The following is a 13,772-nucleotide window of genomic DNA, read 5'->3' as shown; positions in this document are numbered from 1 at the left end:
AATAAACAACTTTATCTGATTTACTGATCGGGTGACTTCTGAAGGCAGTTGGTCACCCTGGACTTAATTTAAGGGGTTCTGACTAAGAGCGGGTGAATACAAAGACACACCATAAACCTTATGCCATTTTTCTTCCAATTCCAAATTAAGTACTTTTTTGGTCTATAACCTAAACTTTAAATAGAACACCTTAAGGTTGGTGCTTGTGATTTAGTAAGATTTGGAAATGTTTAAGTCTTACAAATACATTTGCAAGGCACACCTCTTCATAGATAGATCTTTTCTCAACAAAGTTGTAGTAACATTTTAAAGTGTTTTAACTGCCACAGTATGAACATACATGACTTATGTCTAAATAAGGTGCATGATTTGGTTCTCCAAACTTATGTTTTGTGAGTCTATTATACTGATAGGATAAGAGAGTTCATAAAGTAAAGATTTGTGATCTTGAGCTGACTGATCTTGATTTGTGACACTGATGAAACACTAGTTTTAAAGTGCTCTGACCAGTCAATAAATCCTTGATAACTCCTCAACAAGTACATTTTTGATCTGTCTGAAAATATTTAATTATATTTTTACTTTGTTTAATCTTGATTTTTTTTTTTTTTTTTTTTTGCAACACGTCCTGGTAAAATTCATTGTAACCATATTTTCCAGTTAATAACTATTTGCTAACTAAAATAATTTTCCGTCTTTTGTTCTCCAGGATTACCAGACGAAAAGGGGCGTGTTCAGATCCTTAACATCCACACAGCCAAAATGCGTCAATACAACTTGCTGGCCAGTGATGTAGACGTCAAAGAGCTTGCTGGGGAAACTAAAAACTACAGTGGTGCTGAGTTGGAAGGACTGGTCAGGGCTGCACAGTCCACCGCCATGAACAGACACATCAAGGTCAGATTTTCTTTATTTTTGGAAAATGGACCGAATGGTAAATTAACGCTATTGGACTTCTCTAGTAATACTGACTCCTGCAGAAAAGCACACACATTCATACACCAATCGGTAGGCAACTTGCCCTGCCCAGGGGCACGTCGACACATGAAAGGAGAAAGCTGGAATCGAACCAACAACTTTCAGATTGCAAGACCACTACTCTTCCCACTGAGCCACATTCTTTTTGGGGGCTAAAACGAAAGAAGCTGCACATCTGGGAAGAAAAAGAATATTAATTCAAGTGAGATGGACTGTGTATTGTGTCTACATCCCCAGGACTTAAACGTTTTATTGCATTACGTGGCTCAAATCTACACAGCTCACTACTGCACAAAGATAGAGATTCACATCTATTAAGTGTTCTGCCCCCACAGGTACATACACTCACAGAGCAGCAGATATTAGAGGGTGATGATAAGTGACGGACAAGGGCTGTACACATCTTTGATGGCTGTGACGCTTCTCTTCGCTCCTCTAAGCAATTATTCTTCCCTCCCTCCACCTATTTGACCTTTTTGCTTTTTGGGGGGGGTGGAGGAGCATCGTTTATGACACACTGAGCAATCTAAATGTGCAGTATTTCACGTAGTAGTGGGATTTACAAGGGGGGACACTGAATTGTATCACTTAGAAAAAAGGTTAATATTGGTTCTTCTTATCTTTCTGCGGTGTTTCAGGCCAGCACCACAGTGGAGGTTGACATTCAGACAGCAGAGAAGCTGCAGGTCAGCAGGCTTGATTTCATGGGCTCTCTGGATAACGACATCAAACCAGTAAGTTGGTGTGCATCCTGTGTGTATCTTTGTTTCTGTCCTCATTGAGTCAATTAGGGACAGGAAGTCACCAAGAAATCTGGTTTCCATCATGTATAATCAATCCCATTGCTTTCCTTCCAACATTAAAAGACAGTAGAGCTCTTTCTCTTTTAGCTCTTCAGTAAATAATTTACCATTTGAGCTAAAAAGCTGATTATTAATCTGTCTGTATAGGGAGCTAATTCAGGTATGACTAGCTTAGTCTTCCAGCTGTCTGTGGAGCAACCTATTTAGCTACCAAACAGCTATCTAGTTAGCTATCAATGTAGGTAACTAGATAAATGTGTATATAGCTGTCTGGCTAGGTAGCAGGATAGCCATCTTTCTGTCTACCAAGGTAAATGGCTAATTAGATAGCTCTACATACACTATATTGCCACCAACAAATCAATGAATTCTGGTGTTACAATGACTTCCATGGCTGCAGGTGTATAAAGTTCGATGTGGAGAAACCTGGCTGGTCAGCAACCTGACTTCTTGACCACAACTTTCTTGTACACCTTTGGGATGAATTAGAGCAGCTCAAACTTTTTTATTCAAAATGTTTGTATTGAAAATGCTTTTCAAACAATAGAAACTATAACCCCACCCCAAAGGAGAGATCTGTTTCTAAAAAATAAATGCTGGAGGAACTACATGTATGTAAAATGAGTTTCAACAAACTTATGCATGTATAGCTCATGAGTAATTGCTCATGGCAAAAGGAAAAATTAAATGCAAAATCCGATACTAAGACGTACAAAGCGGATCAAATCCAAAACTGGAATAATATGTCAGAAAAAGACCCAAGATGTAATCATGCTTGTCACTTTTATTATGGGTAGACCAGGGCATCATCATAAAATCCCTGTAATGCTCAGGCGGAGCAGCAGTTTTCCTTCTCAGTAGTGTGGCTTGCCTTGTTAGAGGAGAACCCAAAGAAAGGACACCTAATGATGTACAAATGTAATACCATATGTTTATCTTCCTCACCTGCTTTGCCAACAAGAGCAAGTAAAGGATTAAGTGGCATTTTCAATGACTTTATTTAGGGTGTGAAAAATGTCCTTCAAGAAATGTGCTAAAATTGGGCATGTATAAAAGTGCTGCAGGCTAAAACTTTGTACCAAACACATTTAACAGATTTTTTATTTATAGCATGGTAAAATTATTCCCTTTTGTCTTTTTCAGGCATATGGAACTAACCAGGAAGAGTATGCCAGTTACATCATGAACGGTATAATTCGGTGGGGTGACCCAGTTTCTGCAGCCCTGGAGGATGGAGAGCTGCTGGTCCAGCAGGCGAAGAACAGTGATCGTACACCACTGGTCTCTGTGCTCCTGGAAGGTAGAATAACACTAACTTGATACGGTTCAAGCACACAAGATTAACATTATTACTTTACTAAGGATTTTGGTTCATTTTGTTCCCCCTTCAGGCCCACCTAACAGCGGGAAAACAGCGCTGGCAGCTAAGATTGCTGAAGATTCCCAGTTCCCTTTTATCAAGATCTGTTCACCCGACAAGATGATCGGACACTCTGAGATTGCGAAGTGTCAAGCAATTAAAAAGGTCTGTTTCCTTTTTAGGTAGTGGAGAAATAAAATGTCAGGATGCATGCTTTTTTTTTTTTTTTTTTTGCAGCATATTTTAGAAGGACCACAAGGACATTTTAAGGGAACTAAATGAAACACAGTTCTTGTGGGTGAAAGGTCAGATCTGTATTGTTCTGTTAACTACAAATGTAATCTGGGCCTACTTTTAAGTATTCAGCCTTGATCTTCAAATGAGGAAAAAACTCTTTAGTAGAAACTGTGTTTGTCCTCTAACATCAGCCAAAGTTCCATTGTCATTTTAAATTGAATGCTTAACTGGTTATACATTTCTGTTTCTTTAATAGATATTTGAAGATGCTTACAAATCCCAGCTGAGCTGTGTGGTAGTGGATGACATTGAACGGTTGTTGGGTAAGAGTCTTGTTTTACAGAAATCTGTGAAGTATACCTTTTTCTGTTAATCAAATTTATGTTAAAAACATTTTGTTTTGTTTTTAGATTATGTTCCAATTGGTCCTCGTTTCTCCAACTTGGTGCTACAGGCTCTGCTGGTTCTCCTGAAGAAACCGCCTCCAAAGGTACTAACAACTTAGTTAGTGTTACCATCATTGTGGTTCTGTTAGTCCTTAGGTGGCAGGAAGAGGGCAGCAAATCTTATAGATGCCAATGCAAGATCTTATGAGGAATTGATGGAGGTCTTTGGCTGCGGCTGGCATGTGTTAGCAACTGTGTGAGGTTATTAGCAAATGTTTTGCTTCAGGTCTGTTGTGCTCAGAGTGAATGGTGGCGATACAGACCAATTTCTCATAGCTTCTTTAGTTGTAGTTTGTTGTTGTGTTTGTAAATGAGGGTATAACCCACTATATGGCTGCTTGAGAAGTGGCGTGGGGCCGGGTGTTGAATGCCTGGGTGCAGAGCTCCTCCGGGGTTGTAAAGCACTGAGCCCAGCGGGGTGCCCGGGGCCAGGGGAGGCCAGGGGGACACGGAGGAGAATGGGCTCTGTGAGAGAGCCAGGACCTGGCAGCGCTGCCGCCTGTGTGGCACCTCATCTGCATGCAGCATCACAACCCCCCACGCCATGGGGGGGAGCGGGCAGCCATAATCCCCCTGTCTGCTCACCACTCCTCTGCTTCTCCTTCCTTCGTTGTCTGCTCCTGGTTGTTCTCCAAGTCATCGGCTTAGTGGAGCTGCAGTTCTTCTCTTTTGTCTTTTTTGCTCATGTTTGTCCTCTGTGCTGTTGTTTTGTACTCTTATGTTCTATTCATTTGTCTCTCCTTTCCACCATTAGTTTCTGTTCCTTATGCTTTTGTTGTGACTGAGCCCCTGTTAAATGACATGCTTCAGTAGGGCCAACTGCAAATCACACAGTCATGAGAACAAATGAGCAACATTTTTAAGGTAGTAAAATTTAGAAAATTTGACAGTGATTTTAAAGTTTCCAGAAAAATTAAAAAACCTAAAACTAGGAGAAGCAGATCGCAGCTTGTAATGATTCTTAATTGGACAATTAAAGCTATTTTTGAGCGTTTTTTGTGTATTTCATTAATCTCAGTTTATTTTTCTACTCACAAATTTACACACAGGCTTCCAGAGTAGCGAAGAAAAAAACCAAAACATGTTTATTTGGTTAAATGAAGAAATTAATGAAGCCTTTGTCGCGTCTCTTGCAGGGACGTAAGTTACTGATCATCGGTACCACAAGTCGTAGAGATGTGCTCCAGGAAATGGAGATGTTGGATGCTTTCAGCACCACCATCCACATTCCTAACATATCAAGGGGGGACCAACTCGTACAGGCCCTGGAGGTAAAACATGCACCGACCCAAACCCAGGCAAATGCTTAAAAAATTAAGCAGGACAATTCATTAAATCTTCCTGATATGTATCCTTTCTCTTTCTCAAAGCCATTCAGTGGTGAAAACGATTAACTGTAATTTAGAGAGACACAATGTGAATCAAAAAAACATAAACACCCAAAATTAAAAGCACCTTTTTATGTCAGCGAGTAAAAATAAGTATTTGATTTCCAAGCAAAACAAGATCTAAAACTAGATGCACAGATAAAGGCTTTTCCTCACCAAGCTTCTTGCTGATTGTCTTGTAGCCGATTCATACCTTGAGCGGATCGATGGTTTTGACCCTCTTTGGAGTTCTACAGACTGATTTTGTGAACTCTGTCTGCCACATGGGATCATTACCAATGTGTCTGGGCATTGAAAGGTTAAATTATTGACTTGTAGGTAAATATAAATATAACATAAGACTAATAAAAAAGACTTTTAGTGCATAAATACCAGCCTTCTGAAAAGTATCTCTATGTACTGTACAGTATATGCAATCGATACTTGTTTGCTGCTCCTTTTCCATGAGTTACTTCATCAGTGCTTCATGGCATGGAGGTGTTCACCCTCTGGTTCTGATGAGGTGTTCAGGTTAATAGCAACCTTCAGCTCTTCGGCATTGTTGGGTCAGGTGTCTCTCATCTTCCTCTTAACAATACTCCACAGAGTCTTTATGTCAAGCCCAGTGAAAACTTGGTCATTGTTCCACAATGTTCAGAATTATTCCTGCTCTGTACATCTTCTTCTACCCTTCTTGTTCCATTAATAAGATTAAATATAGCACAGTAAGAACAGCCTGCAACTTTAGCCAAGCCCTTTTGCGACTTACCCTCTTTATGGGGATCATCAGGGACTTTCTGTTGGGGAAAGTCAGCCCCCTTCCCCACGATTGTTTTTAAATAGAAATAGATAAGTATTATTTAAAAAAAGACTTGTTTTAGCTGTTTTCCTATGCGGTTTTTATGCTACAGATACGCAGAATTTCCACAACATAAATATTTATTCCACTTTTTTAAGTTGCAAACTATGCGCTTTTTTCACTTCATTTTCTGTAAACTTGGGATTCAAGATAGATAAATTATCTTTTTTTTAAAGTAACGTGTAACTTTGGAGCTCTAGATGATGTTATTTATAAAAGTTCAGTTTTTACATCCTTTTTATGGTCTTTTTTAATATTCAAATTTTCTAAAAACTTGAATTGTGGGTTTTCATCATCAGTAAGCCATAATCATCAAAATTAACAAGAATAAATACTTATAATAAATCCCTTTGTGTAAATCTACGTAATTTATTCGTTTTACTTCACTGTATTATCTTTTTTAATGAAATTCTCATTTACTGAGACGGACCATATCTGAACTGTTTTCATATTTTATGTGGTTATGTGTGGTTATGTAGAACTCATTGCAGTCCTCTCCACCCCTCTTAGCTGTTAGGGTCTTTCCAGGACAAAGAACGGCTCAGCATAGCTAAAGCTGTTAACGATCAAGGCTTGTGGATCGGCATAAAGAAGCTGCTCATGCTGATTGAAATGGCCGTACAGGTATGGATACAAATATTATTTTATTTGTTATTTAATTTTTCTTACTAAATCACAGGTTTATTGGCACCAAGTCTTAGGCTACTCATAGTAAAATATTACAAGGTCGCAGCGTACAGACAGAGGGATCTTGGACCATTCGTTTGCAGATTGTCCAGAGATCCGGGTCCTGTCTTCAGCTCAGCCCGCAGATTTTATAGAGATTTTAGGTCTGGAGATGGAGATGGCCTTGGAAGAAGGCTGATTTTGTGTCTGGTGAACCATTTCTGTGTTGATCTGACCAAATATTTGGATCAGTATCCTGGTGCAAAGGTCTAGTGGTGACCTATTTTAGGTTTTCTGGTAGAGGATCAGGGATCTCTGGAGCTGCGCCCTAACCAATAAAACAGAACTGCATCCTGACACACATCTGAAGCGATTCATATTTTTTTGAGTTTCAGTTTTAAATAACTAGTAACAGCTTAGAGAAGCAGAGTTAAGTAGCTTTGTTGCAAAATTTAAACTGGAGGGATCATTATCCAGATGGTCTGTTTAGAAAGTAATACTATGCATATGTTTCCAGAGCTAACGTCTTGACATGTTCCTTCCAAGCACAGAGACGTTGTAATATTTGAAAGCAGTCTTGCTCAATAGCTCTCCAGGATTTCTGAAGGTGTTTCAAGGTTTTATGCATCAGTTCATCTCCATTAGATGAACAGCATCTGAAAATTAGGACTTTGAGAAACAGGAAAAACTAATCAAAGACCTGACACAGGACCCGAGAGATGTGTCATCCTTCATTTGAGCCAAGTTTTTAGCAAACGTTTCTTTGGAGATAAAATATATTATGTTTGGATGCTGTAAAACTGTCACCTTTGGTATGTTTAAAGAAGTATGTTTTTGATTATCACTGATTTACTCATCCAGCCTTGTTTAGAAATGTTTGAAATTATTGCTCTTAATGAAGACAGTTCTCACAGCAACACATATCTGCCTAACTTGAATGACAGGCTTTATTGTCTTTCCCATTTTGAAGAGTGCCTTAACGAAATGGGCTTTTATGTCACATAAGTTTTATATCCCAGTAAAAACTGGAGGCATTGGAAACTAAATAGGAGTTCCAATGCATTGGTCAGAATAAAAAGCCTTTAATTAATTTATTTTGTATACAAAAATTAAGGTTGGTTTTTTTCTCATTTTTTCCATACGGCGTTATGCCACAGCAAAGCAGACGGAATTTATTTTCAACGCTTTTTGCACATATGCACCAGGGATGCCATTAAGCGTGGAAAGTGTAGTATATCACTGTTTTTATAGCTTTGTGTTGGTTCCAAGAATGACTGATCCTTCCTGATTTTGCTCTAAAGCAAAGATATAATCCGCAATGTCTGTAAAACAGTTCCTTTATGTAGAACCCCTCAGATTCAGAACACATGGGTAAAACTTGGAAGGTGATCCAGAACACAGTTTCGTAACACTGAACCGAACTGGATCCCAGCAGCTGGGAGAACTGCTCGTGAACTGGAGACGTACTGGATTGCTCTCCTCGACAAATCATCAGCGAACCCACGCAGTTTTTTATTCCAGCTTGCAGATGACAGGTTTTTGTCCCCGGCTGAAAACAAATAGGCAATTGAGAGCTGAGAGTGTCAGCCAGATGTTAAGGAAGAGGGACAGGTTGCTCCAGCTCAGACCACACTGAGTGTTTGAAATGTGTGCTCTGAATATGAAATCCAAGATGATGATTTATTGGTTGGAAAGCCTATGTTACGTCTTCCAGGGCTTCAGTTTTTACCCCTCACCCCTAGTTTATTGTTTTACTCTGCATTTTTATAAGATACAGAAAAAGCACAGTATACAATTCTTTGCAAAAATATACACACTCCTTAAACTTTATATTTTTTACATTTTGTCACATTACAACCAAAGTTCATTTTTTTTGGTGATTTTATGTGACAGATAAACAAAAAGTAAATAGTAAATGGCCTGCAGTCAAGTCCCCAGACCCCAAAGCGCTTTACACTACAATCAGTCATCCATCCATTTATACACACAGCTTACAGTGGTGAGCTTGTATTGTAGCCACAGCTGCCCTGGGGCAGACTGACAGAAGTGAGGCTGCCATACAATCAGCACCACCGCGCCCTCTGACCAAGGTGGGTGAAATGTCTTCCCCAAGGACACAATGACTGACAGACGTAGTGGGGGTTCAAACCGGCAACCCACTGGTTACAGGACGAACTCCTACCACCTCAGCCACAGTCGCCCCAGTAGTGTTGTTAATTGTTGTAAAGTGTGTAATTTAATCTCCAGCTGGTATAAATCCGGTTTTTAGTTTGTATAGCGGCAGCATCCTTCTGACTTTGTGTCTTCGCTGAGCCTGGATGCTGTGTGTAATCACTGTGGTATGCGTGGCTGTAGCCATGTTTTACACCCTCCCTATTCTGTGCCCGAAGAACTATGAACTTATGTTCTCCAAGACATGCTGCGAACACGCGTGCAGTGTCGTTAAACTTCACATTCCCAGTTTTCCTCTCATTGCACTCTTTCTCGTTGCTCTCATGCTCCACAGAGGTTAAGTCCACTACTCCCTCGCCCCTTTTTGCACTGTTTGGTTGAAAGATATTGGTGTTTCAGTTTTAACAAAAGTGAAATATCATCTCTAAGAAGTGACGTTTCTTTCTTTCAGATGGATCCTGACTACCGAGTCAGTAAATTCATGAGTCTACTGAGAGATGAAGGAGGGTAAGTGTTCTCTTCCTGTTTCTGTGACAATGAACACTCTCACCACACTCACACACATCCGTCACTGTTGGCCGACACGAGGAAGAGTCAAATGTTTACATTTCGATCTGTGTATGGAGTGAGATTAACGATATACAAATGTTCTCTTCTTGTTTTTTTCTGCAGGCTGGGTTCTAAACTGGCAGTAATCTAGACACAGTGAAGGAACAGAGTGAGAAAGAGGCATCCTGCATTGGTAAGACTGCAGTACCTGGATTAAAGTCAGATTATATGGAGCTGTGCACATGTAGCTGCCAACCAGATTAACAACAGCTGTGAGCTTCATTAACATGTGTGAAGAAAAATGTATCTTTTTAAACTACCAGCAGAAAATATCAGTTGTTTGTGTCGTGCCTTTCAAACACGTGGACATCGCATGTTTAAAATGCAATATCTATGCAATAAGACTTCAAGCTGATAACTGATCATAAACAAATGACAATGAAATCCGTCTGTAGGGTTGGTACAGTACTATGTAAAAGTTTTAAATCAATCCTTAGTCCATTCTGTTTTGCTATTTTTTATTTAAAGAACACATACAAAATACAACAACAAACAAGAGAATTATTACAGTGCTATAAAAAAGTATTTGCCCCCTTCCAGATGTCTTCTGTCATTGCTGTCTTGTCACATTTAGATGTTTCAGATCATCAAACTAATTTTAGACAAAGAAAACCTGAGTAAATACAAAATGCAGATTTAATTTATTAAAGAAAAAGGCCTATCCAAACCAACCTGACATGTGAAAAGATAATAGCCCATTAAACATAATGACAAGTTGTGCCATCAAGCATTTTTGATAACTGGCGAGTCTTTTACAGCCTTGTTGAGGAATTTGTGTCCACTTTGCAGAGTTGTTTTAATTTAGCCACATTGTTTTTTTGGCATTATCTGCCTAATTTAGGTCATACTTCAGCATCTCAATTAGATTTAAGTCTGGACTTTGATTATGTCACTCTAAAACCTTTTCATTTAGTTTTTATTTATTCATTTAAACCATTCGGTGATGGACTTGCTATGGTGGTTCGGATCTCCAACCTGCTTCATAAGGTGCGTTTGAGTTTAAGGCCACGAACTGATGGCCCGACATTCTCCTTCAGGAATTTTTGGTGGAAAGCCGAATTCATTATTCAGCCAATGAAAGCAAGGCGTCCCGGTCCTGAGGAAGCAAAGCAGCTCTGAACCATCAAGCTATCACCCCATTTGATTGTCAAAAAGCTGTTTTTTTTCTGAAATGATGTGTTCATTTTATGTCGGATGTAACGCGATGCACACTTTCCAAAAAGAACCCCTTTTCTCTCATCCACAGAGTATTTTCCCAACAGCTTTGGGGATCAAGATGTTTTTGTCATGTATAAAACAAGCCTCTGTGTTCTTTTTGGTCAGCAGTGATTTTAGCCTTCCATCTCTCCCATGGATGCCATTTTTACTGTCTCCTTATTGTTGAACCAAGAATACTGAACTGAGACAAGTAAGGACTGCAGTGATTATGATGCTATTCTGGGATTCTTGTGACCTCCTGGATGAGTCATTGCGCTCTTGGAGTAGTGCTGGTTGACCGTTCACTCCTGGGAAGGTTCACCACCGCTCCATGTTTCCTCTTTGTGTAGAATGTCTCTCACTGTGGTTCACCACAGTCCTGAAGCCTTAGAAATACCTCTGTAACCATTTGCAGAGAGATTGATGACAGTGACTTTGTTTATGATCTGTAATTGTTTTTTTGTTTTTTTTCATAGGAATATAATGTTACTTTTGGAGATTGTTTAGCCTACTTCGTGTTCTCAGTCAGGTTCTACTTAAGTGATTTATAGATTCTTCAGATGTGAAATACATCCTCAATTAAATATGTAAAAGAAATCATTGTCCTATTATTCTGGCATTTAGCAAACAGAAATAATTTAGGTAATACTAAGTAAGCTAAAATATAAAATGTTTAGTCTGATTTAATGTTTTTATTCAGTGCATGTAAATATCTGGTTTTCTTATGTATGTATAATTTTGACCGTGTATTGATAAAAAAATCCACGATGAATTCACACATTTGTACCCAACTCATGTTTTAAAAAAAATAATTGCAGTTGCTTATTGTAGTTTCACCCTGGAAAAACAAGGATTCAAATTCATCATTAAATACCCTTAACTAATTAAATACTTTACCCATAATGAGTACATGTAAATTTCTGACTGAAACTTTGTTAGTGAAGCTAAATAAAACCCAAAGTTTCTGAACGTTTGGTTCAGCACAGTTTTGGGTGCCTTTTGAAATCCATCCTGTGAAGACTGGCTGCCCACAGTGATAAGACTGCAGATACTCCCAGCTGCATCAACTTATGGTATCGTCGGCATAAACGGTGTTTTCTAAAAATTAGCCGGCTAGACAGGAGCTCTCTGGTGACAGCACATCCTCGTTTACCTGTCAGTCTCTTCTCACTTAGATTTGTCTTGTGTTACTTTTTTTTTTTTTTTTTTTGCTCAGTGGCTGAGGAACAGAGGCCTGAACGATGCCGGCAGGGTGAAGAATCCTTCCTTCTTGTCCCTAAAGCTCCCTGCAGTGCAGGTGTCTGCAGCAGCCACCAACCAGGACACCGACTTCACTTCAGTACTGTGCCAAGATGTGAAAGATGAGACTAAAAGTGTGTATATGGGATGCTTGTTTTGGATTTACTGATGACTAACACTGCAACCCTTGTCCCCAGTGCTGCTTATAAATTTTCACATTTATGTTAAGAGTCAGAGCAACATGTGCACCCACAGACACTATTTATGAGGCAATTTGTTCATCCGGGTTTTATGTTGATGCAGATACGTAATCTGATCATTCCATGACAAGATTTGGTTGTGCACTTGCTTCTGTCTGAACTTTTTATTATATGAATAAATTCTGTTGCTGACAAGATATTCTGTTGTTCAGTAAATTAATTTTCATCAATCCAGCTTCATACTATTGCTTTCTGTTTGATTTCATTATTACTGTACTGTATACAATACTGTACAAACCTCCATAGTCATGCTGCATTACTTGCTTCCAATGAACCAGACTTTCTTGTAATCTTATATTTTATTAGCAGTTCCTCAGATATTTAGAGGGTTGTTATTTTTTTATTTTTTTTACTTTGACTGCTATTTCTCTCAATTGTTTCTATCATTTAGGCCCAAACAGATCTCTGATCAAAATTGTGTGAGGACTTTTGTGCTAGTGCAACTTTAAAAGGTCAAGTTCATTCCTATGCAGAGTTGCGTTGTAGCAAGAGGATCGGTGTAGCCACCTGTAATTGCAAGAATATAGAGATTACAGAAGAAAATCCATGTGCTTTCAAGTTGATGTAAAACAGGGGAGACTCAAGACTGTTGCACAGTATTATTTGTGCACTGCCTTGCAAAATATTCAAACTCCTTAATGTTCTTCATTTTCACAAACTTCAGTTTTTTAAGAACATGTGATGGACTAACACAAAGTACTTCATACTGGTAAATAGAATGATATCCCTGCATGTTTCAAAAATATTTACAACTGGAAATCTGAAAAGCGGCCATGAGGTTGTATCCACAACCTTTATTCTGATACTGCTTTATAATTTTAGTGCAACCAATTACCTGTAGAATTTACCTTATTAGCAAAGTTCAAGTGTAATTTAATAATACCTGGTTTACTTTTTTGTTTTTTTCAAATAAAAATCTCAAAGGTGTGTTTGTATTCAGCCCCCTGATAAATGCTATGTAGAACCACCTTTGCTGCAAATACAACAGCAACTCTTTTATGCTGTTTCCTTTCATTTTTGCAATATAGAAACTTAAGTTTCTGCCAATTCTTTGTGAAATAGTTCAAGCGCAGACAGACTTGACGGCGATTACCTGCAAACATTTCAAGTTTTGCCACAGATTCCCAGCCAGTTTCATTGGTCCTGTTGCATCTCTACAGAATATTGCTGCCCCATGGCTTCTTTTTCTTTTCTTTTTGTTTACCGTGTCCTGTCCAGTAGAGTAGCACTCAGAATTGTTGTCTGAGTGCCAAGAAATTGCCCAACAGATTTACTTTCACAAGCAGAGCATCACAGCTAATGCTTTAAAGCTCTGCTTGATATTTATAGAAGAAACTTTATTATAAACTTCTTTGGGAATATTTCAATTGTTACGGACATGGAGACTGAAATGAAAAGGACAAAAGAAGCTCAAAAAAGAGAGAGATGGGGAAAAAGGGGAGAAAAGGAGGAAAGAGTGGAGGAGAGAAAGAAGGATAAAGAGAATACAAGATTACACCCTGCTTGCTTGGACACCTGCAGCTGTTTTTTTTTTTACAAAATAGTAGACGGTAATTCTGAATGTAAAATGTACTTAGTG

The 13,772-nt window shown here is 38.8% G+C and overlaps 1 protein-coding gene across 2 annotated transcripts in view; it reads left to right on the top strand.

The window, feature by feature from the left end:
- LOC124875284 (vesicle-fusing ATPase-like) overlaps positions 1 to 12,330 on the top strand; it is a 36,053-nt gene extending 23,723 nt beyond the window's left edge. Inside the window, exons 12-22 of one of the 2 annotated variants that reach the window (XM_047377337.1) lie at positions 710 to 897; positions 1,617 to 1,712; positions 2,925 to 3,081; positions 3,173 to 3,306; positions 3,635 to 3,701; positions 3,789 to 3,868; positions 4,961 to 5,095; positions 6,561 to 6,674; positions 9,340 to 9,395; positions 9,561 to 9,630; positions 11,911 to 12,330. In XM_047377337.1, coding sequence (XP_047233293.1) covers positions 710 to 897; positions 1,617 to 1,712; positions 2,925 to 3,081; positions 3,173 to 3,306; positions 3,635 to 3,701; positions 3,789 to 3,868; positions 4,961 to 5,095; positions 6,561 to 6,674; positions 9,340 to 9,395; positions 9,561 to 9,588 — 1,055 coding nt within the window. In that variant the 3' untranslated portion in view covers positions 9,589 to 9,630; positions 11,911 to 12,330. Of the gene's footprint in view, positions 1 to 709; positions 898 to 1,616; positions 1,713 to 2,924; positions 3,082 to 3,172; positions 3,307 to 3,634; positions 3,702 to 3,788; positions 3,869 to 4,960; positions 5,096 to 6,560; positions 6,675 to 9,339; positions 9,396 to 9,560; positions 9,631 to 10,743; positions 11,598 to 11,910 lie in introns of those variants that run through there. The other variant, XM_047377338.1, reaches the window with a different exon arrangement.
- The last annotated feature ends 1,442 nt before the right edge of the window (positions 12,331 to 13,772 follow it).

The sequence above is a fragment of the Girardinichthys multiradiatus genome, chromosome 10 (genome assembly GCF_021462225.1).
Source record: "Girardinichthys multiradiatus isolate DD_20200921_A chromosome 10, DD_fGirMul_XY1, whole genome shotgun sequence".
Classification (NCBI taxonomy): Eukaryota; Metazoa; Chordata; class Actinopteri; order Cyprinodontiformes; family Goodeidae; genus Girardinichthys; species Girardinichthys multiradiatus.
The sequence above is the reverse complement of the archived record's forward strand: the minus strand, read 5'-3'. Positions and strand labels throughout refer to the sequence as shown.